This window comes from Lytechinus pictus, chromosome 2, assembly GCF_037042905.1.
Source record: "Lytechinus pictus isolate F3 Inbred chromosome 2, Lp3.0, whole genome shotgun sequence".
NCBI lineage: Eukaryota > Metazoa > Echinodermata > Echinoidea > Temnopleuroida > Toxopneustidae > Lytechinus > Lytechinus pictus.
The window spans coordinates 19,047,574-19,070,399 of NC_087246.1; the positions used below are offsets into that span (position 1 = coordinate 19,047,574).

At 36.0% G+C, this 22,826-nt stretch overlaps 2 protein-coding genes across 3 annotated transcripts; both read right to left on the reverse strand.

Annotated features, from left to right (window-relative positions):
- Window positions 1–1,936: 1,936 nt before the first annotated feature.
- Window positions 1,937–7,567, reverse strand: LOC129283702 (uncharacterized). Its single transcript, XM_054919379.2, has 4 exons — window positions 7,407–7,567; window positions 6,863–7,024; window positions 5,743–5,901; window positions 1,937–2,145 (listed from the first exon to the last, which is right to left on the reverse strand). The coding sequence occupies exons 1-4, from the start codon at window positions 7,465–7,467 to the stop codon at window positions 1,937–1,939; spliced, it is 591 nt and encodes a 196-aa protein (XP_054775354.2). The 5' UTR covers window positions 7,468–7,567.
- Window positions 7,568–10,930: 3,363 nt separating this feature from the next.
- Window positions 10,931–22,012, reverse strand: LOC129274299 (trypsin-3-like). 2 transcript variants are annotated; one of them, XM_064112170.1, is made up of 8 exons: window positions 21,829–22,012; window positions 18,881–18,961; window positions 17,045–17,219; window positions 15,708–16,012; window positions 15,172–15,311; window positions 14,549–14,732; window positions 13,708–13,842; window positions 10,931–12,413 (listed from the first exon to the last, which is right to left on the reverse strand). In XM_064112170.1, exons 1-8 carry the CDS (start codon window positions 21,839–21,841, stop codon window positions 12,358–12,360), a joined length of 1,089 nt encoding a protein of 362 aa, XP_063968240.1. In that variant the 5' UTR covers window positions 21,842–22,012; the 3' UTR covers window positions 10,931–12,357. The 2 variants fall into 2 exon arrangements, with proteins under 2 accessions (XP_063968240.1, XP_063968245.1); XM_064112175.1 differs by having other exon boundaries at window positions 10,938–12,413; window positions 21,030–21,984.
- Window positions 22,013–22,826: the final 814 nt, after the last annotated feature.

Consider the following 22,826-nt stretch of genomic DNA (forward strand, 5'->3'; position numbering starts at 1 on the left):
CCATTGTCTCCACTTTGATAAAAAGGCCCGAGAGTGATATCTGTCGTCTATAACGTCAGCCACTATGACTGATTAACCTAGACGTAAAATGTTTCATAGGTAATTGGTTATATACCAGCTTGGCGTTTACCAGCAAATTGCTGTCCTGCCGAGTTCCTACGAGAGTTACCACAAACAGAAACAGAAACAGAAACATTAAAGGTTACAGATGAAGAGCCCCCACTGCACGGGGTCTTGACTCTTGGACAGAGCCTTTGGAGATTTAGCAAGTTTATGATAGACTTTCATACGACATTATGCTATATACCATCCATTTTTCTTCCCGCTCGTTATCTCAATCCTCGGCAGCCCGGTAGTGTACGTTATCTTGTCCCTATTCTTTAATTTCCAATTTAGATTTTGGCTAATTCCATTCTGCATTTATTTCCCGCTTTTGTTTGCCTTTTTGTCATCTTTAATTTATTTCCCTGTCTTACTAATCATGCTAATGTATTTTTATATCGGGGCGAATTGTTCTTTCTCACTTGTTTTTTTCCTTCCATTTCCCGTTATCTTTCCGTTTTTCCTTTTTTATGTTTTTTCTTAGTTTTCTTTTCCCTTTTCCTTTCCCTTTCCCCTTTCCCCTTTTTCTTTCCTTTCCCTTTCCCTTTCTTCCCCCCTTTTTTTTTCTTTTTCCCGTTTTATTTTATTTTCCCGGTGAGCTCCGCCAGGGGGGGGGGGGCAGCTTGCCCCCCTGCCCCCAGTGGCGTAACAAAATAATTTTGTTAAGGTATTAATTTTTTAATTAAAAAATTTAAAGAATTAAAAGAAAAACTCACAAAGCTACCTATCTTCCCCTTTGCTTTCATTTTTCTCCTCTCCTTTTCCTCTTCTTTTTTTTCTTTTTGGGGACTTTTTTAATGAGGGGGGGGGGCGACCGCTCCCACCGCCCCCGGCTACGCACCTGGTGAGCTGTAACAGGAAACTATAGTGGTTGCTGGATTGCCGTTCAGAGTGATTTCAATTATACGATTATCATGCTTTCGAATTGACATGCTTTCAGAGTATACCCATTCGCAACATTTCAAAATGCCTAAATATTGAGCTTTATGGACTAGTCCAACCCTCTTGCCACTCGATATTAAAAATAAAGGTATGAAAACTATTCACTACTACATATTTCTTTTCAGTAAAGGATCCACTTTGACTTTGTCACTATTATCAAGGTTGATCCGTCCCGGAGGCTTTAGGATCAACCTGTCATTGATGTTGTAGTGTTCCGACATGGGCAAATCAGGGTTTAGAGGCAGGGGCTTGAACCCTGGTGCTGTATTGTTGTGATTTCATTCTTGTCTCTGGCTAGTAGAAGACTGGGTCGGCACTCCTCAGCCTGAATGCGACGGGTAGACCGAGCTACATGTTATCGGTATCAAGCCATTCCAAGATGTGGTGGAAATCCATTCAAACAAGATTGGGCAGAGATCTACGCCAACACATTTATTTTAGGGAGACGACCTGGAGATACGAATCTAATAAATCTAATGCTGTTAAACCAAATTAGCTTTTTTTAAATAAGCTGTATGGAAAGGACCCAAATCATCCTTCCTGGGGGAAAAATTAGTTTCCAAGCTCTCATATTAGAAGGCAGACCCGTCGAGAATAGTCATAATCAATGCATCTTGAAACGTCTAACTGAATTAATTAGGGTGAAGACATTATAAGCTGATAAAAAAAAAAAGGTTATTATATTACGTTCGTTGCTACCGAAATGTCTTTTGCCTGCCGGTAATGACGTTACATTTAATTTGGTTATAACTTGTTGTACTTTCGTGCCATGATTTATGAAACTTTTGAGAGTACATTATCAGTGAAGATGAGTTCGCATATTATTTTATTTGACTCAATTGGTTTAGTATGATATTGTATTGAACTCATATTGCCGAAATTTATTTGAGTTTCAAAGAAAGTCGCATCGTTTTGGATACTCACATGTACAACAAACGATAGCGATACTCTTGTCCAAAGGGACCTTCCAATCGATACGCTTATACCAGCAGCGAGTAATGTTATTCATATTAGCTGGACATCCTAGATACACAGCATCATACAAATTATTTGGTGAGGATGATATATCAAAGAGATCTCCTCCTACTGTCGTATATGCACCTATTAAGAGACAAATAGAAAATACAAGATGAATGGTGACTTCTGTTGGTTAACGAAGTAATATGCAATGGACTTTAGATACATTCATCATTTGTAATGGATATTCATGAGTGACCTTATCCAGTGATGTTAAAGCCTTTGGTTGAATTATATGTAGTTCACCTTAGATTATTGAATTGAATTTATTACCAAATATATCACTGTCAGGTACAATTACATGGAATAGTACATCACATATAAACAAAACATTTGGTAATTGGAGCTAACATAATAGCAAGATGCTAATCGAGGTTAGCCCCAAGTAATGTCATTATCATAGTTTAAACAATAATTTTAACTAAATCTCAATATTGTACATCAAATACAGTACTAATTCTACTTATTACTGTTGCAGAAAATTGTGATCATTTTTAGAGAACATATTTACACTATTTACAAAAAAAAATCTTAATTATTCATAAAATCTTTATATAGAATTTTTTGTTTTCAGGCAATATTTACCATACCAAATTAATCATAATCTTCCAGTAGCATTAATTTTAACGATTTGCTAAATATCTTGCGACTGGGGGTGTTTCTAATATTACTTGGCAGATGATTTCATAAAGTAGGACCAGAAAATGAAATTGATTGTTTTCCCAAATTGGTATTATTTTTGTCAAGATTAACATTTCGCTTTTCTCTATTTCTCGTATTGTAAGGATGGTCTATAAATGAAAAATAATCAATAAAACTATTCGGCAACCGATTATTCATTAAATCGTGCATAAATACTCCTATCAAATATTGGTATTGTTTGAAAATATCGAGAATATTTAGATCATAAAATAAAAGAGCAGAGTGATACGTATGATGGTTGAACGTCATTATTTTATCTATTCTTTTTTGAAGTAATAATATAGGGTTTAGGGTTGTTTTGCACAACCCACCCCAAACTTCCAGATCATACGTTATATGTGGTAAAATAAATGAGTTGTATAACATTACTAAGATTCTCTTTGTTACATAATTCCTCAATCTATAAAGTATTCCAATGTTTTTCCTTAACACATTGCATACAAATGTCAACCGATATTCGCTACTCTGGGCCAAAATTTTGGAACAGTTTACCAGCCCGCCTACAAAACCCTCGTTCTTTGCAATCTTTCTCTTATAAAATGAAACTTTATTTAAATGCTCGCACTGACAGAGATCATTGACATGTTGACATGCTTGAACTACCTTCCATTTCTAATGTTAATTAATGCACATGCCTTACCTGTTGCTCTGCTAGACAAATGTCACTCAAGCTCTTTATATATACATGTACCAATATTACGTAATTGCGACCAGTTTACTCTGTTATTCAAATGAACTTATCTTCTAATGCCTACATTTCTTCTCCCTCTTCTCCATCTGTGTTTCTTTTTCTACTCTTAACTTTCTTATTTATATGCAATTACATATGATGTCATTACAGTACGTAACTTGTTATTTATTTGTATCTGGCGACCCCAACTCAAGCTCTGCTTTCCGGGTTTTCGCCTCCTTCAAAATTGTGTCGAAATATATACTGTATTCGTTACTATGTCAAATATTATTTTGTATCTGTTTGAAGGAAATAAATGTGATTTTCAATCAATCAATCAACCTGTTTCTTCCCTGTAAGGTTTTTGTCGATACATATACCAAGAAATAATATTGATTCCACACACTCTAATAAAGTTCCTTTCAGTGACATTTATCCTGATATTAAAATATTTTTTTCGTCTATTTTTAAACAACATATATTTAGTTTTCGTAACATTGATTGTCAATTTGTTGGCATTGCACCATGTTATTATATAGTTTAAATTGAGACTAATTTCTGATAAATCAATATGTTGTTCATCTCAATTGAAAGTATGAAATTAATTCGAGTCATCCGCAAAAAGACGGAAATTGAAATAATTTGAGGAGTTTGCCAGATCGTTTATATGCAACAAGAACAAAGTTGGACCCAAAACTGATCCTTGTGGAATACCGCATGAATTTGGCCTGCATTCGAAATTTACACCATCATGATTAACAAATTGCTTCCTGTTTCGTAAATAATCATTAAACCATTCTACTGCTTTACCATGAATGCCATAGTGTTATAGTTTCATAATGAGAATAGATTGATTAATCGTATCAAAAGCTTAGCAAAATCGATGAATATTCCTACTGTCACCTTCATTCATCAGTATATCTTGTAATTTGATTAATCAGATTTATCAGTGAAAGTTCGTACTGTATCCATTTCTAAAACCATATTGGTGTTTATACAATATTCCATTCTTTTCTATGAGTTACAGATCATATTCTGTTTCTTTTCATAAGATAATTGACGTACAATGAATATTTAAAAAACTACACGTAACTTTTACACAAATTATTCTGCCAACTCTACCAAATTGGTGGTAAGACTCCCGCGTTAATATGCGGATATAAGGCACCAACCGATTTTTATTTGTTTTCCTTTGACAAATCGGTATTTTTAATCCTCTTTAGAATCACCCAAGCAAGTGCTTAAACGAATGCAATATATGCGTTTAGACTATTTCAATATCTGCTGTAGATAGATATAGATCCAGATTGTGGATGTCTGCATCCACTACAAATGCAAAGTTGCACAGAACAGCAAAGAGCGGAAGAGTTAGGATGATGGGGAAGGGGCCAAGCGATTATTGAGTACCATATACGTAGCTGGTGAGTGGCATGGAATTTGTCAGCCAGTTAATCTGAAGGAGAAGGGTGTTCACGAATCACGATGTCCAAAAAGTTTCCTTTTTGGTCAATAAACCCTTCAATAACGTTCAATAACGCTCAAACCTCCACTATTGTTTCTTCTGCCATTACCCTTTCATGTCTTTTAACATTTGATATGAAATATCGTACAGATAGATTTCTTCCTTTCAGTTGGATTTTGCAAAACGTTTTGAATGTAAGGTGGATAGAAGTGTACCGTGAAGCCATCTGTCGTTATTGAAAAATAAATCTGATTTTTTTGTGTTTTTTAATGTACGTTCGCAGACAGGAAGTGCATATTTATTTCAAGCGGAATATGCCTTAAAAGCTCGAAAACACGAAGTTTTTTTTTGGTCCATCGCTGCGTTCCCTCGCATTAAATCAATGAACATACTGAATGAACAAAGATGTCAAAGAGGGAAGACCCAGCCCACCCCCCCCCCCCGGAATTCAAGATCCCCATCATATTGATACTTAACTCTCCAAGTGCCAAATGGAGAGTAATTACAGAGTATTTTGTGTATAGGTTTGCAACTCTCCATACTTGACAGTTATTATCCAACTCATAAATGACTCATTGGGTCTACTCTAAGTTTTGTAATGCAGTGGATACACTGCAACGAGACCATACGTGAGATTTTGTAAAGGGCAAAATACGTTCAAATTATTCAGAGGAAAGCTAAGCGACAGAATGCCAATGCGGTTTAGGCATTGTTAACGAAATTCATCGATTAATTCACATGATTTAAAGAGCCAAATTTATTATATGCTGAAACTTGCCACACCCTCTCACAAAAAGTGGGATATATATCCCCCAACCTCCAGGAGTTAACTCTAGTGATCATTTACCTTCATATCCTAGATACTTGCAGACGAACCGCGATGCATTCTTTGGCCAATCTCGCTGATGAACGAGCAAATCGTTTGTAGGGCCAGCTTGAGATGTGACAACCAATCTTCCTTCAGTTTCATTACCACCGACAAGTCTTAAAGACTGTAAGAATGGCCCTTTTGTAAAGGAATGGAAACAGATTGCAAATATTAAGGAAGTTTGTACCTCTGACTCCAAGTTGTTTAGTGAAAGAGAATCGGGTCTTTGCACGAATGAAAACATGGATGACTTATCATTTGTAATGTAAGACCAACATTACTTTTTTTATGAAACACTTAAGATATTACCAATACACAATGCAGGCTTATGGCCCAGAGGAAGAACATGTTGGTTATTCATAGCTAATCTGAAACGGGTTATCTCCACGCTATAAGTTCTATATTTTGTATTACTTTATTGTTATGTTTACATATTGTTAAACAGAAACATAATATTATTGTTAAATAATCATTTGATCATACAAAGTATAGTTTATATGTAATTTCAATCGTGAATAACATTCGGTTCTCTGATCTCTCTGCAAAATCTCTCTCTCTCGTTTATACTAATAATCATTACATGGGGAGATGTCGGAGTTGTACTCGGAGTGAGTTGTATTCGGGGGAGTTGTCCTCCAACGGAATTGTACTCTGGTGTGTAAGTTGTCATCTGGGGTATATGATCAGGGGAGCTATCCTCCAGGAAACTCGTCCTCTGGAAGGGGACCCTTACTCCGAGAGAATTTGACATGCGAGGGAGTTGTCCTTCATGGAGTGGGGGGGGGGGGGGGCTGGGCGGTCCATCCACGGGAGTCCTAATAAGTATATTAACAGTAGGCAGTACACATGAATACACGCTCTCAATGCAAAGGAGCTATAATCCGGTCCCTTATCACTCCTCTCAGAGTGAATTGAAGGACCAGTCCTGATGGAGTGATATCTCGGTCTTTCAAGAGTGGGTTTTCACCCTTTTTTTGAATGAAAGTGTGCATTTTTTTACATTTAGAGAGTATTTGGACAGTCTCAAGATCGCCTCAAAATTGATTTTGTCCCACACTACTTATGAAGGGTAATTAGTTGTTAATTATTACATTCTTACCTGCACAGTAGAATTGTTTTGAATGAACAGGTAGAGCATTGAACCCACTTGGTATGGCCGAAATCTTTCCTTCCGTTAATTCTAATTGTACAACGTCTCCACTTGCCAACATCTTTGATGGACACTTAACGATCTCGGGGCAAATTTGACCAGCAGTAAGAGCTGTGGGGTTATAGTGGTTTATGAAAAAAGACTATCAGCATAATCTCCAGCAAAAGGAACATCCTTCATGGAATCTTAGATCTACCACCTCTGAAAGGAACTCGATGAAAACTCCTCTGAACAGAACAGAGTCATTGATAGAGCAATTCATCCGTTTCTTAATGTTTACATTTTGATGTGTAATCCATCGATTTCCAACACTGTACTTTTTTTTTATTTTTATACAGTAAATGAAACCACACGAAGCAAACCAAACACTTCATACGGAGTGGAAGCGTTGAAATCAATACAAAATATTTCATAACATTAATTTTATGACATAATATATGTCTATTAAGTATAAAAAAAATGATGAGTGCAATAAATAGTTTTAAATATTTACCTGTTTCTTGAAGTAAAACCACAGACAAGAGAATTATCTCAAACATAATGAAAGTTGTCATCACACGATGCTGAAGACGTGCCTGATATATGTAAACGGAACATTACCAGAAACAAGAATTTTTTTTGGACGTCTGTCGGAAATGAAAAAAAATCTTATTCTCAAACATATAAACCAATGTCTTCAAAGTGTCCTACAATTTATTTTTTTAAAAAAATCGAAAAATTACAATTTATGAGGAATTTTTCTAACTGGTGAGAACGGTCGAGGATACTTGATGAAAATAAGATATCCTTATTCAAATCAACATTTCGATGGCCAGATTACTAATATAAAAGTTTGATAATATGTCACAAGGCGTTTACTGATCTGTAGTCATCAATTCGACGTTATGCAGTGAATCTGACATGACAATAAGGTATATTTGGTAAAGTCGACTGGATACGTGAATGATGTTACAGTCACGTGAACGAAAAAGACTTCAAAGAAACCGATAGTATCTTATTGGTAATACAGTTGTCTGTCGAATTGAGACGGTTTTGATGGTGTGCCTGCATCATGATGGATGAAAACACGGAGAAACATTGCGATTATCAAATGCAGAAATGTCGTTAGTCGATTCCATTTTTAAATTTACTTTTCACATCGTGAAATGAGAAAACATGCCAATTAATTGGCTCTGATCGAACCGCGCACCATGACAATTATATGACAAAATTACAATTCTCAGAGTGATATATATATACGAATAACTTTCTTATTGCTTGATTACCGCTGAATAATTACAAGTAATGATAATTGCTAGTATTCATATGTTCGTTTTGCTTCGGTTATTTGTCTGTTCCAAGGTGAAAGGAACAATAAATTAGAAGTTGTGAAGAGTTCAATTTGATTGCACAATAACCATTGGTGCAGTAAGAGTGTTAATACTGTCAGTTCGTTATTATGACTCCAATGATAATCTTATTATAATTTCTAATAAACACAATTATTTTTCTTTCTTCTCTTGCTACAGATACATGCATTGTATTGTGTTTCGTTTGTGTGTTGAATGTGCATTGTGGGCGAACCGACGGCCTTGTAAGTAATTACGCCTTTAAAATGTCTAATATTGCTAACAAACTTTCCTCTACGAGGTCGACGATGTGCCATTGTGTTTCGTGAAGTGCTAATCATCACCAATCACTGACCCCTCCCTCCCACCATGGACCTACTAGTAGGTCCATGCTCCCACCCACCCATCCACTTCCACGCACAAAATAGGTATTTCTGAAACGGCAGTGACTCGGTGGGTCATTATTAGGCCTATAAAATAGAATAGTTTACGGCAACTTGCTATTATCAATGACGTACATGTAGGCTGGTTTGAGCATGGGAGGTGCAGATCATGGGGAGGTGGAACTAAAGTGGTATGGGGAGCACGTTTTGAGGAGGTGGAACTAAAGTTTTGAAAAGGGGTACAAATTTCGTTTTGCTTGCCAGTGTCGGAACTCCTCTGCCTCAGCGGAAGGATGCACACACCCACCCACAAAAGACAGACAAACACTCTCATATAATTTCCACTCTCTTCCTTTCCCTTACACGCATGTGTACTCACATACATTAATAACAGAATGACATAAATCATGAAAATACGGTATATTGTATGATATAGAGTGTGTGATACAATCGGTAAAGAAGCGCTAAACCAAAGCACCTAACCCATCAAAATCCCAATAAAGACACCCCCATACGCTAAGATCCATATATCCACACGCTCCCTTTACTTATACATCCTTACACGCCCTCCCACACCCGTCGCTGCCACATACACTTTTTAATTAACACATGCACGCATTTTTACCAGAAAGACATTCTCATTTGCTCGATTCAAGATAAAAAGAGCCACGTAGGGCATAAAGTGCCTTGTGTCGGGAATCGAGCCCCAGACTTTCAATTGTGTAGTTCGGCGCCTTACACCACTTGGCCACGGCACATACACTAAACATACCCATCAACCCTCACCCACACACATACTCTCACGTACCCACACACGTACCCACACACACACACACACCATCAATATTTCTGGTTATGTTCATAAGTGGGCGTGAAACAAAATCGCTTATGCCTTGTTGCTCTATAATATCATCCACACAACCCATATCATTCATCCACACGCACAATTCTGGATTGATATGTGGCATCATACATCTTGAATGTAGAACCGGGTTGTGCGTCGTGATCACTTCACCTTCGCTGTGAGCGCGTATGTCCAGATAATAGTAAAAGTAGTAATAATACAACTAGGGCCAAGTAAAAAAAGAAAGTAGTTGATCGTCCTCGCGCGCATCTATTTTGGCCGCCGCATGAAAATTTTTACTATTTACTATTTTCAAAAATTGGCTAAAAAAAAAAAAAAAAAAAAAAAAAAAAAAAAAAAATAGTGATGTTTCTCCTCCGTGCCTGCTTTCCTTTTTGATTGCAGCATCAATTTTCTTGATATTTACTATTTTTATGGCTGCTGAATAGCGAAAAAAATCACAAGATTGGCGAGGGATTTGCTCTCATGTGCTCTGGGATCTCTCTCGCAACTTCAAAAACAATTGCTAAGTCCGATATCGCCGTAACTGCAAGAAGGAAAAAAATTCTGATTTGTTTTTTTATTGGAATTTTGAAGATACCATCACAAATTAGCGAGAAAATAAAGTTTGCAAACTCGGAAAAGATCACGGATTTCTTCATTTTTAGTGCATTTTCGGGGACCCCGCTTCCTAAATCTGAACTAATCCGTCGCGTGCTTTGGAAATATGGCGCAGATAAATCAATTTTAATGATGTAATTTGTATTTTAGCGGGGTATTTTGGTGAGTGATAGCGCCAGTACTTCGATGTGTGTTACGGTGAATGAGCTGTGCTTGTGACTCTGTTGGGTGAATGCATGTGTGCTGGGATGATGTGATTGACTGTGCTGGCGCGACATGTGAATTTGTGAAATGAATTGAATTTTCTGGCAAGTTTTCTTACGTCAGCAGGCAATGCATTGAATATTCAAAAAATAATTTGAAGTGGATTATTCATTATCAATATTGAAAATCATTAATGGGATTCCAGTAAGTGCCAATTCTGTTCAAATTTGATAAACTTCATTCTTCCTCGAGCTATTCAATTTGATGGACAATTGTAAAAATTGGTAAATAGATCTAACAGTTACAAATATTGAAATAATAAACATTATGTGAACAATTAACAATTAATTCAATAATCATTTAACATTTGATATCAATTAAAAAAATGAATAAAAATTGAACAGTATTTAACATTATGTAAACGAATATAAAAGCAGCTGGAAACTGCGATGCGAAACCATGCCCAGAGCTAAAAAAGAGATTGGCTCTGGAAAACTGAACATGGCTCCATGGTAATAAAAATGACCCCCCCCCCCCAAATGCATGTTTTACCCTTACATATATATTAATATAGAATAATGTTTAAATCATTCACTTGACATGAACATTTTGTTTTACAACAAGTAGCGGTATACATCAGTAATACTTCAATAGATTTTTATAGCATAATACATTTTCCATATAGATTTCCAATCAATTGCATACATGTATATATATACATGTATATATTTCTACTCATTTATTATTAATATTGATCATGCATCGATCACATAATTCGAGCTTGACATGGCCTGACAATCATTTGAATAAAAAATAGCAAAAAAAATAGTAAATAGTAAGGACCTCCCTCATCACTGATGTCAAAAAACGGGCCGAGAAAATGCCTCCTTGTTTTTAAAAAAAATAGCAAGATAGCAAATAGTAAGGACCTCCCTCATCACTGCTCTCAGAAAACCCGGACGATCAACTACTATCTTTTTTTACTTGGCCTAGTTAAAAAAAAACCTGTTGAGGTTCTGCACCTTCTTTTCTGGGATTTTTATTAGCCTTTGCAGGCCTATCAAAATTTAATGAAAACAAATGCAAATAAATGCATGTACGATACATGAGTACTTTCTTTATTAATGAAAAAATAATAAACAAAAAACACAAAGAGGTATTATTCTACATGAAATCATTAAAACGAAAATTGCTATTTTAAATCAGATTTAACGTATATCAACAATTTAAATGATTATTAGTGCTGTTTTGTCAGTAACTGATTTTGTATTGCACTTTTGCAATATGAACAAGAACGATTATCTGGATCAAGATGGAAACCTAATATTCGACGGGTCAGAATTCAATAATATTTTCGGACTTTCGCCATCGTCTGTCATAAAAACTACTATCTTAGCAAAAATTTACAATTCTGCCAGCATATAAATCACTATTTATTACAAAACAGATAACCTTTTTATGAACATAAATGAAAGGAATAAATAAGAACGTTATAAAACATTTATGAATACGAATAAGCTGATTTATTTCTGTGAGCAGTGGATCATAAAATGTGTAGTCCTCTATAGAAATAAACATGGGCTTACGACTACCCTGCAAAATTACACAGTGAATGTGTTACAAGTCAATATCAGGAACTGCATAGGGGAACCCCTGTCCGAGTTACGTAGGCCTATAAACCTTCAGTTCCTGTATAATAAAGATCTGATTAAGCAGTTTCCCCACCCATGGACCGTCTTTAGCCCAAAGGAGGGGATTCGTTGAATTTCCAGTTGTATAGGCCCATGCCCCACCACTAGCTTTGCGCTACTGTGTCTCGACCTGTTCATATTATGGATTAATTTACAGAAGAAGGGGCGCTGGAATAATTTTGTGGTGGGGTTTATTAAGGAAGGTGCTGAAGAACATGATGAATACTATATCCACGAGTGATAAAGGAATAGAGAGAAAGAAGGAGGGGAAGGGCAGGCATGGATGGTGGAGGGGGCGGGCACGACCTATTAAATCCCCGATCTACTCTTGGGGAAGGGGGAGGGGGTGGTGGTCTCGTGTGTTCCATCCTATTCATTCTTTGTTTGTCAACGTGTGCCCGATGTCTCCTTTCAGGCTATCTTGGACCCCTGTACGAAGAAAAATGAAATAAGATTACATAATGTATAGTAATACTGAACAATAAACCATGATCTGCCGCCCCTCATTTTCCCGACTGAAATAGAAAAGGATCTAGACCAATAATTCGAAATTTGACGACCCAAGCTTCCAACCCACAGATCACGAAAATTCTAATAACAAAGTCTGTCTCCCATTATGCACATGGATTGTAACAATATCATCTGTGTTAGCTGATTATTACGATCAAATTGAAAAGTTATGAAATACAAATACAATTTTAGTGTTTGTTGTTGGTATTTTTTTCATTATTCAAGCAATACCAATTTCTTTTGAACTGCTTGAGCTACTCTTTCGTGCTTATTGTTAAGGGAAGACTCTCGTGGGGGGGGGGGGGAGACTTCTAAACTATCAATGATTGTAATCTTTACTTTGAAGTTTTTGTTTTATATAGTATATTATAATCATCACCATGGTCATAATATATTTCAAAACGGACAAGAATAGAAACGAATCATTAATGCAAAGCAATATACAAAGAGCAAGCATTGGCTATGTCATTTTTCATCAGAATTAGGGATGGCCTGATGAGAGGGTACAGCCTGATCATATCGGTTTCTTTACACATGCAAGTTCCATAGTTTAATCTCGATAGAATCTTGAACTGGTGAGGAATAAAAAATTTGTTTAGTTGTGACTATGATAACAGAGCTACAACATATGTACAATCATAATGTTCGCGGTTTTGTCTTGTTTATTTTAGAAAAAGGTGAATAAATATTTTATGTTTTCACTACATGGCAGATGAATGCATGGATAAAATAATGAAAATCAATTTCCAAAGTTTTAGATGTAATATATAACTGATCAGTTGACGTTTTAGTGTAATATTTATCCTCAAACTAACTCCTGAAAGTAACTGATCAGTATAACGTTTCACTAAAAATTTCCAAGTGTTTATCGTAGTTACGAAATGTATACAAGAGCGATTTGTTTACTTAATAATACTTCCTGGGGGGGGGGGGGTAAAGTCACTCTACTTCGATTTTCGCCAATGCAAATATCACTATTGAATGATTTACAATTTATAATTTTTTTTATTATCATCCATTCACATTACTGCTTTATGATACTTAAAGTTAGGTAAAAGTTTCTTTATTTATTGTACCTTGATTTACTGATTCAAATATTGATATAATAAATTGAAATTAAACTGAAATAAGCGTGAATCATTATCATAGTCTTTAAAAGCAGTGACATTTGTTTGAATACTATTGTATGATTGAGCAAAATTGTATATCCTACCTTTGTTGGTGTTCTTTTTCCACGTGATAATGAGGGCTGTATTGAAGCCTATCGAAACGGCTAAAAGTAACGACAAAGAAGTCAATCCCCCTATCACAGCCGATGATAATGGTTGTGGACAAACACATGGAACATCTAAAATATTAAATTGGACACATCAGTCACATCCAGAGTTTATCAAATTTCACATGCAAATGCTATCAGTTTCAAATTTCAATTTCTATCAATTGAAATTCAGCCATATTTGACCATCCTAAATCGATTGCAAACATTAATATTTATATAAGAATACAATTAAAGATAAGAGTTGGAAAAAATGTCATGTAAAGTATTGTATTAGAATAAGAAGAACAACGATAGAAAACAAACACTACTATTTGAAATGCACTTTGCAGTATATACCGTTCTTTTCTCCGTTTACTGTTTCGGTAACCCTTTTTCCATTTCCGTTCTCCCTAATAAGAAATACAAACCTTAAACGAACGAACGGAGAAATGAAAACCAGGTGAAAGAAAAATACTAACAAAGTTTATTCTAATTGTAAAGTAAGAAGGAAAAGAAACGGAGAAAAGTACTTAGCATTTACATACTTATAACGAGGTCCACTTTGACATCACGAACAATTTCTATTTATAGGAAACGCTATGCGAGTTTGGTGATTCTCAGTGTCTTGTGTTGATTACTCCACTGATTTATAATTGAGCAGGCTAATACGATGAACTTATTTACTACGTTAACCTAGCAGTCCACGTGCAAAACGAAAAGTTAATAAGCCTTGCAAGAACAAACAAACAAACAAACTAATCCCTATGCTTTCATTGCTGAAACAAAAGAATCTTACATGAATCTAAGGTGTAGTTGTTGTTAAAGATAGGTAGGATCCAGCTTTCGAAGCGAGTTACTCTGGTATATACACCGGGCGAGTCCGGATCACCACACCCTTCACCCCAGCTCACGATACCAATCAGGTAATACTGGTTGTTATTAACCCCTCCAAGTGATACCAGGGGGCCACCACTGTCACCCTTGTCATGCAAGAAAAAGAGCGATCGTATATCTTGTAATCTAAGAGAATAATACCAAGTACTCTTATGACAATGTGAAATAAAATTGCATTTAAACAAACGTACGAGGTTATATAGATTGTAACACAAATGAGGCCCTAGAACATTGAGTACCATACATCTCGATCATCTCCGTCTTCATTACCACCACTACCAACAGCGCACTCGCCAACAAAACCGTCATCATTTTCATCATCATCATCATCATCATCACCATCATCATCATCATCATCATCTTCATCTTCTTCATCATCATCATCCTCATGATCAATATATTATCATCACCATCATCAACATCTCTTCATTACTATCGGATGATCATCACCGCCGTCATCATCATAATCCTCCCTCACCTTCACCTCCTCCTCCTCATCACTACCGTCGTCGCCATCATCATTACCTGACAAGCATCGACTCCTCCTTCCGGCAGGCCTGCACAAATCATGTTATCAGTTATTTCGCCATTTAGTGATTTGTTGCATTGCTCCTGGTCGTAAATGGGAACATCCACCTGATACATCGTGTCCGGATAGTCGGATTCTGGATTACGGATATAAATACGGATTATCATATTTGAAGAAAATCAAGATCAACATAAAGCATTGCATTGTGTTTGGATACTTTAGTAATGGACAAAAGAACCGAACAGCATAGGCTACTGTATTCATGACAATGCAACAAAAGATGGAAAAGGCATTTTCCTATTCTTTTAGAACCAAAGTAAAACCTGCATTTAGTCATGTTAATTTTATTCATGAATAAAAATCGTCATATTTTTATTCAGTACCCCTGTTACATGATCCTTTTAAAATCGAATTGCTATTCGAATCACAAGACAGACAAATTACAATGGACTTTATTGTAACCTCTTTACTTTCCAACTACAACTGTCTTCTTACATAATAGATAGAGTCTGCCCCTGTTTCACATATCTACCTCCACTCTTAAGAGTCCCCCATCCTGTGACCGTCGCAGTCTTCCCCGCGCCGAACTCATCGTCCATATCCCTCGTTGGAAGACAGATGGTATTCACTCGATAATCTTCAGTGAGATTAAAAGGCTCCGACATCATGAACAGGGCAATATCATGATCGACCTCCTCATCACCGAGTAGATCGAACTCGGGATGAGTAAAGATTCTGGACGCGCGGCGGACCTGGGTGGAATTGGTCTCGGAAGTCAGGCTGATCGAGCCAGCGAGGAACTCGAAGACGTGCGGCTCGCAAAGGTAACATGGGTCACTGAAAGGCAAAGTCAGTAGTGATAATAACAATAATAAAAATAATGAAAACGAACGTGGCGATGATCAATGCGTAGGATGCTTAAATTATGGTGCATGGCGGACCTTGTTATCACTGGACCTCGAATACATTGGATCCTGAGTTCATACTAACAGAGCCAGGAAGATACCCAAATTTCGTCTGACTCGCAGATCAAGGGGCATATCTCAAAATGATATGAAAATAAATTATGATGATGATGCTGATGATGATGATGACGGTGGTGATGATAATGGTGGTGGTGGTGGTGGCTGATATATACTGATGATGATGACGACAAGATTATTACGACCATGACAAAAATTGGTCCTATATTGACGAATACGATCGACATCGATGATGGCCCTATTAGACCTGAGTGACTTCAGCCGATACGAACATTTTATATCGTGACATGAAGTCTTTTTTTTTCAAGTCTTCCCCTCAATTTATTTTATTCACTCTTCCTCCTCTTTGTTTTCTTTTCCTTTTCTCCTCTCTTTTCCCTTCTTTTCTTTTTTCCCTTTCTTTCTCCTTTTTTCTCTTTTGTGCTCCGCCAATAGGGGGGGGGGCGTGCCCCTCCCCCCGTATCCGCCTCTGACTACTACCACCACCATAACCACTATACTACTACTACTGTTACGTGCTTCTTCAGTATAACAACTACTCCTCCATGACCACTACGTTTTCCTTTTTTTGCATTATGAATTCCCATTTTAATGGGCCATTTCCGTTTTTTAAGAGAAAATTTTTGCCTTCGTTACTTTTAATAGTGAAATCATAGTCTTACGTTCTTATCAGTGAGTGAGAAGATAAATATGCTGTTCCCCTTCAACTGTGGTTTGATTCCATTTAAATCGAATTGCGATGAAGTAGTTGAGTGGTCTGTGAACCTGAATATTTGAAAGTCGAGGGATCCACATAGAAGGGCACGCAATTGAATAATTAGGCCATGCACCAGACAAATGGAAATTCACACGTCGTGTTTGAAAACAAATGTTTTCAAATACTTACACACAATGAGCAGCCGTAATGACCCACCATGGGTCGATTAAGGATGCCCCACAAATCTGTTCTCCATTTTCCAACATAGCAACCTGCCAGGGCCAAGCATATTCCTCTGCGGGTTCTCCCCCAACGATTTGGGTGGCGATCCCAGCATATTTGCGACCACAGTCATCGGGTCTTGCTGTGATAAAAGACAGTTTGATAAAAAAATACATAAACATAGTAAAATCATATTGTTTATCGTTTAAGGGAAATGAGCCTAGATTTTTAAGAAGTATTCCTTTTTTACAATCACAATCATTTTTTTTGTATTATCTATCGAAACAGAAAGAAAAACATCGCCAAAACTGTGAAAGTTATGTAGGGTATAACAAATATGAAAATTGATTACAGGAATGCGGAACGACAGTACCTGAAGTGTTGAAATGTAATAAAACACATCTTAAAACTTGACAAATGATCAGCATATTCGCTTATTCATTCATTCATTCATTCATTCATTCATTCATTCATTCATTCATTCATTCATTCATTCATTCATCCATTCATCCACCAATCAATCAATCAATCAATCAATCATTCATTCATTCATTCATTCATTCATTCATTCATTCATTCATCCATCCATCCACCAATCAATCAATCAATCAACCAACCAATCAATCAATCAATCAATCAATCAATCAATCAATCAATCAATCAATCAATCAATCAATCAATCAATCAATCAATCAATCAATCAATCAATCAATCAATCAATCAATCAATCATTCATTCATTCATTCATCAATCAATCAATCATTCATTTATTTATTCATTCATTCATTCATTCATTCATTCATCAATCATTCATTTTCTTTCATTTGCACATATCATTTTAACAACATAAATATCAGGTTTGTGTACAGAAAATAAGCGAGATTCCCTAAAAGTAGTAGGCTTGTTTCAGGATCAGCATGTAATGTATAAAATACAATATACACAATATAAACACATGAAGAATGGCTATAGCACTAGAGAATGACTTAAGCCCAGCGCACACTATATGCGATTCAAATTTCAAAGAAATTGTAATAACACAGATATGAACATTCTAACCAATAAAATCTTAGCGATTAGAGTTCAAAATAGTGTGAAAACTATACTGAAATCGAAATTCAATCTAGTTCGAGCCTCGCTGTAGAAAAAAAAGAAAATCATTCCAAGTCGTAATGACGTGATCATCGCCTGCGACTTGAAACCGATTTGGACATTACTCCGACCACAGGGCTTGCCGCAAGGAAACAAAATGATTTCATTATTTCCAACATCATGCCGAACTTCAAATAAAATAATTTTACTTCTTGGAACTTTCACATTGAATGCAAATTGTGATTTATCTAAAGAAAAATTGCGTGGCATAGTGTGCGCTGTGCTTAAGAGAAGAATAAAAAAACGGAAGGGATCGAGAGAGTGAGAAGTGAGCGGGAAAGCCGGCATGAATTACTATAAGCATGGTTTTTATGATTATATAAGATTTAGACTTTGAGCCTTTTTTAATAACAAAGGGATTCTTATTTTTATGTAAGTCTATGTAGAATGACAGTATTATCTAACAACATTCAACAAGACTAGATAATATAGGAAAATATCTATTTGAAGTACAGGTATCATTCAAAGCTTCCGTATAATCTCGTATGCGATCTCAGTCGATTTGTTACAACCTGTCGATGGTGATGAGTGACTACAGATTACTACATTATATGAAGACATCGATGATGCTAGTAGACAATGGTGGTGAAAATAATGACCCTTTGATGACTGACCCTCAGACAATAATATATTACAACAATTTAGGCTCACCCTGCCAGTTTAGATTTAAAGCCGGAGAAAACAGCAGCAGAAAATATACCAAAGATAACTGCGTCAGCATTCTACGCCTCACTGTATAAAACATTAATAACACTTAAGCTTAGATTATGTAATAAAATAATTTAAACAGAAAAATAAATACCTTTTCCGTGGACTGTCATTGCATTTCATTAGTTATGGCAACCGGAGCTTGTCATAAATACACTCAGTTGAAAATATTCGTGACTGTTTATATATATAATTGATACATAGGCCTAGATCTAGATCAATTATATATAAAGGGCGTCAATCGATATATATTTGGCATTTTCTTGCATGTTTAAATGGACATTTACCATATGCATCAAACTGATTATAGTCCAACTCCAAAAATTTTGGAGAAGTTTATTAAAAATGGACGTGAAATTTACATTTTCATGCAAAAGGGCCTAAATCCGAACACTTTTCATGCATATTTTTTTTTTATTTCACCCAAATCAATGTTTCCATTCAGGAAGTTTTGTTCCTATGTTTAAAAATCATAAATATAAAAATGACAGTTTAAAAATCCTGCAGATTTCTTTTTATTATATATTAATTTTTATGTATTTTGGGATTTAGTCCCTTTGCATGAAAAGTCCAGAGGGGTAATAAATATTTTTTGCACCGTTTGTCTGGTTTTCTTTCCCCTTTCCTATTGAGGCCTCCATCAATTTCAAGCTCGTTTAAGAAGGAGGTCTCCCACATTTCAAAATGCATTATGTCGATATATTTCTGTTATTTTTTTAAATAATCAAAATAAGAGAAATTTATCGGGTATAATTATATTTCAATTAGATTGTTAGAATGTATGTATGCATATGTTATTCATTATGTAATTTGCTTATTGTTATTTTATGCTGAGAAAATGATAACACTTGTAAATACTTTTGTTATTGGAATGTGGAAATAAATAAATCAAATCAAAATAAAATAAATATAATAGTTCTCTCTTCCTCTACCCTTCCTATTGTCTAATTGTCAGCTTAGTTGTAGAAGTGGTTTACTGGTCTGTTTACTAGTTACATGTATAAGTTTTGTCTGACATAACAACAACTTGAAATAAGTTTTCATGCAAAGGGACAAAATCCATAAAAATTGTAAATTTAAAAGAATAATATAAAATAAGAGACATCTCCAGGATTTCTATATTGTCATTTTTGTCTCGCCTGCATAAAAATATATTCAAGTCCTTTGAAAGCACGTAGAGACGTTGTTCATAATGTGTTATGCGCTATACAAGAACTTTCTATTATTATTATTATTATTACTATTATTATTATTATATTATATAGCAGAGCGAGACTATAGGCGCCAATTTTCCGGAAGCGGCGTCAACATCAAATCTTAACCGAAGGTTAAGTTTTTGAAATGACATTATAACCTAGAAATTATATAGATCTAGCTCATGAAACTGGGACATAAATATAATCAAGTATTACTAAAGATCCTGCCTAAGTTTCAGGTCACATGATCAAGGTCAAAGGTCATTTAGGATCAATGAACTTTGACCAAGTTGGGGTATTTGTTGAATTACCAATATAACTTTAAAAGTTTATGGACCTAGTTCATAAAACTTTGACATACGAGTAATCAAGCATCACTGAACATCCTTTGCGAGTTTTAGATCACATGACGAAGGTCAAAGGTCATTTAAGGTCAATGAACTTTGACCGTGTTGGGGGTAATTGTTGAATTGCTATCATAACTTTGAAAGTTTATGGATATAGTTTATGAAATATCTAGGGGTAATCAATTCACACTTACAAGTCTTAGGTCATGATCAAGGAAAAAGGTCATTTAGGGTCAATGAACGTAGTATTATATCATTGTGTGAATGTTTTCTTTTTGTGAATACTTATTTTATAGTAGTTTTCAAAGCCGGCACTGACGCTATATTGAATTGCGTAATGCAGGCGAGACTGCCAGATGCGCTCCACTTGTTGTAACCTATATTGATGACTATTGAACATAGTGTAAGAGCTTCTTGAAAGGAAACATATATTTGGGTGAAATAAATTATGTTGATTTATGAAAAATGAACAAACGTGTATTTAGTCCCTTTTGCAAAACTCTTCATATATAGGAACAGAAGCTTTCGGTATTATATAAGCCTACTTACCCTTACAATGTTACAGGAGTCGATCTACAAATCATCCTTGATCATAACATGGACATATGAAGAGATGGACGATTAACGCGAGCATTTCTTTGGTCCAATGATAGTCACCGTCGCCTGGTTATGTGCATCTTAATGAGAACATACAGGTGTTGTAACAATAGCAATTACCAGTCCATGACTACCAAGGCGTATCTGATCACCCACAGACGGAACAGTTTCCCGGTCTTGATTTTTGTTGGCTGATACCCTGTTTCAGCATGTGCCTTCCAGTCAACATGCTTCATATTTGGAGCAGCAAACTTGAGAAGCAGACGATTTATATGATATAAAATATGATATTATTCGATCCGCTAACTACCGCTCACACATAAGGACATCAATAACATTGAGAGATACGCTATCTATACATGTTATGTACCACGTATATCTGGAATATTATGGAGAAACCTGGGAAAATCAAATATTAAATGGTAAACAATCAATCACAATATTGCCTCTATATTAAAATATGCAGACATTTCCCCAAATAAAACACATGGAACTAATTAGATTACCAAAGGTAAACAAAAACTGCACATCGATTTTTCATGATTTAAGTGATTTGTTATCAATTGCACATATTATTTGTGAAATATGTCCAGTCACGAACTGCTTCTGTCCCTTCTCACGGTGACGATCATAGGTCCAAAGAAGACTAGAATGAAAATAATGTTATTCAGACATGTACAGTCACCTGTTAGTGAATTCATTATCTAAGCGATGAATGTCCATCCCTTCATAGGTCCATGATCATAATTACCGTTGTTATACATTTCTCAGCTGGTACGAGTCGAACAAACGTGCAAATCCGATGTTAATCGTCCATTTTAACTTCCTTTGTGCCCGATAATGTCTTAAATTTAGTGTTGGAACTAGACACATGCAGCTAGACCATCTGACTCGGGCCTGTTGTTGTAAAAAACGCAGACTACTGGTAGATTACTGTGGTTATCAGCAGTGGCGTACCGTGGGTCACGGCATTGGGGGGGGGGGGCACGAGCAAAAATTTTGAGTCACTTAGTGAGCGCAGCGCGCCCAGTTGCCAGGTATACTGACCTAATAGAGACATTTTAAGGACAGTGCCATTAAACGGATATGTATCTCACTGGTCAAATAATGCGAGCGCGAAGCGCGAGCTTAAAATTTTTGATATTCAGACCTAAAAAAGGACATTATAAAATTCTTTTGTAATCATGATACGTACCTGTCTCGCTAAATAATGCGAGCGCGAAGCGCGAGCTGAAATTTTTGTAAATATTGACCCCAAACAGGAAGATTTTAAGGACTATATTTTAGGAATCCGTTAAGAGTATACACATCTCACCATAGTCATCTAATGCGAGTGCCAATAGCGCTTGCTGATTTTGTTAGAATTACATCTAAACATATGCACATAAAGCACTTGTAATCATGATTAACATACCCATCTCACTAATCAAATCTTGCGAGCGCGAAGCGCGAGCTGAAAATTTAGGAAATTCAGACATGAAGAGGGGCATTTTAAGGCTTGTTTGTAGGAATTCACGAAGACAATACGTAGTTCACTAACCAAACGGTGCGAGCGCGAAGCGCGAGGTGAAAATTTTTGATATTCAGATCAGAAAAAGGAACATTTTAAGGACTGATTCTAGGAATTCATTGAGAGCAGACATATTTCACCAATCCGCTACTGCTAACGTAAGCACGGACAGGAAATGTTTTATATTAAGACCTTAAAATGGGGCAATCACTTTAGTCATGAAAAAGAAGCATACTATT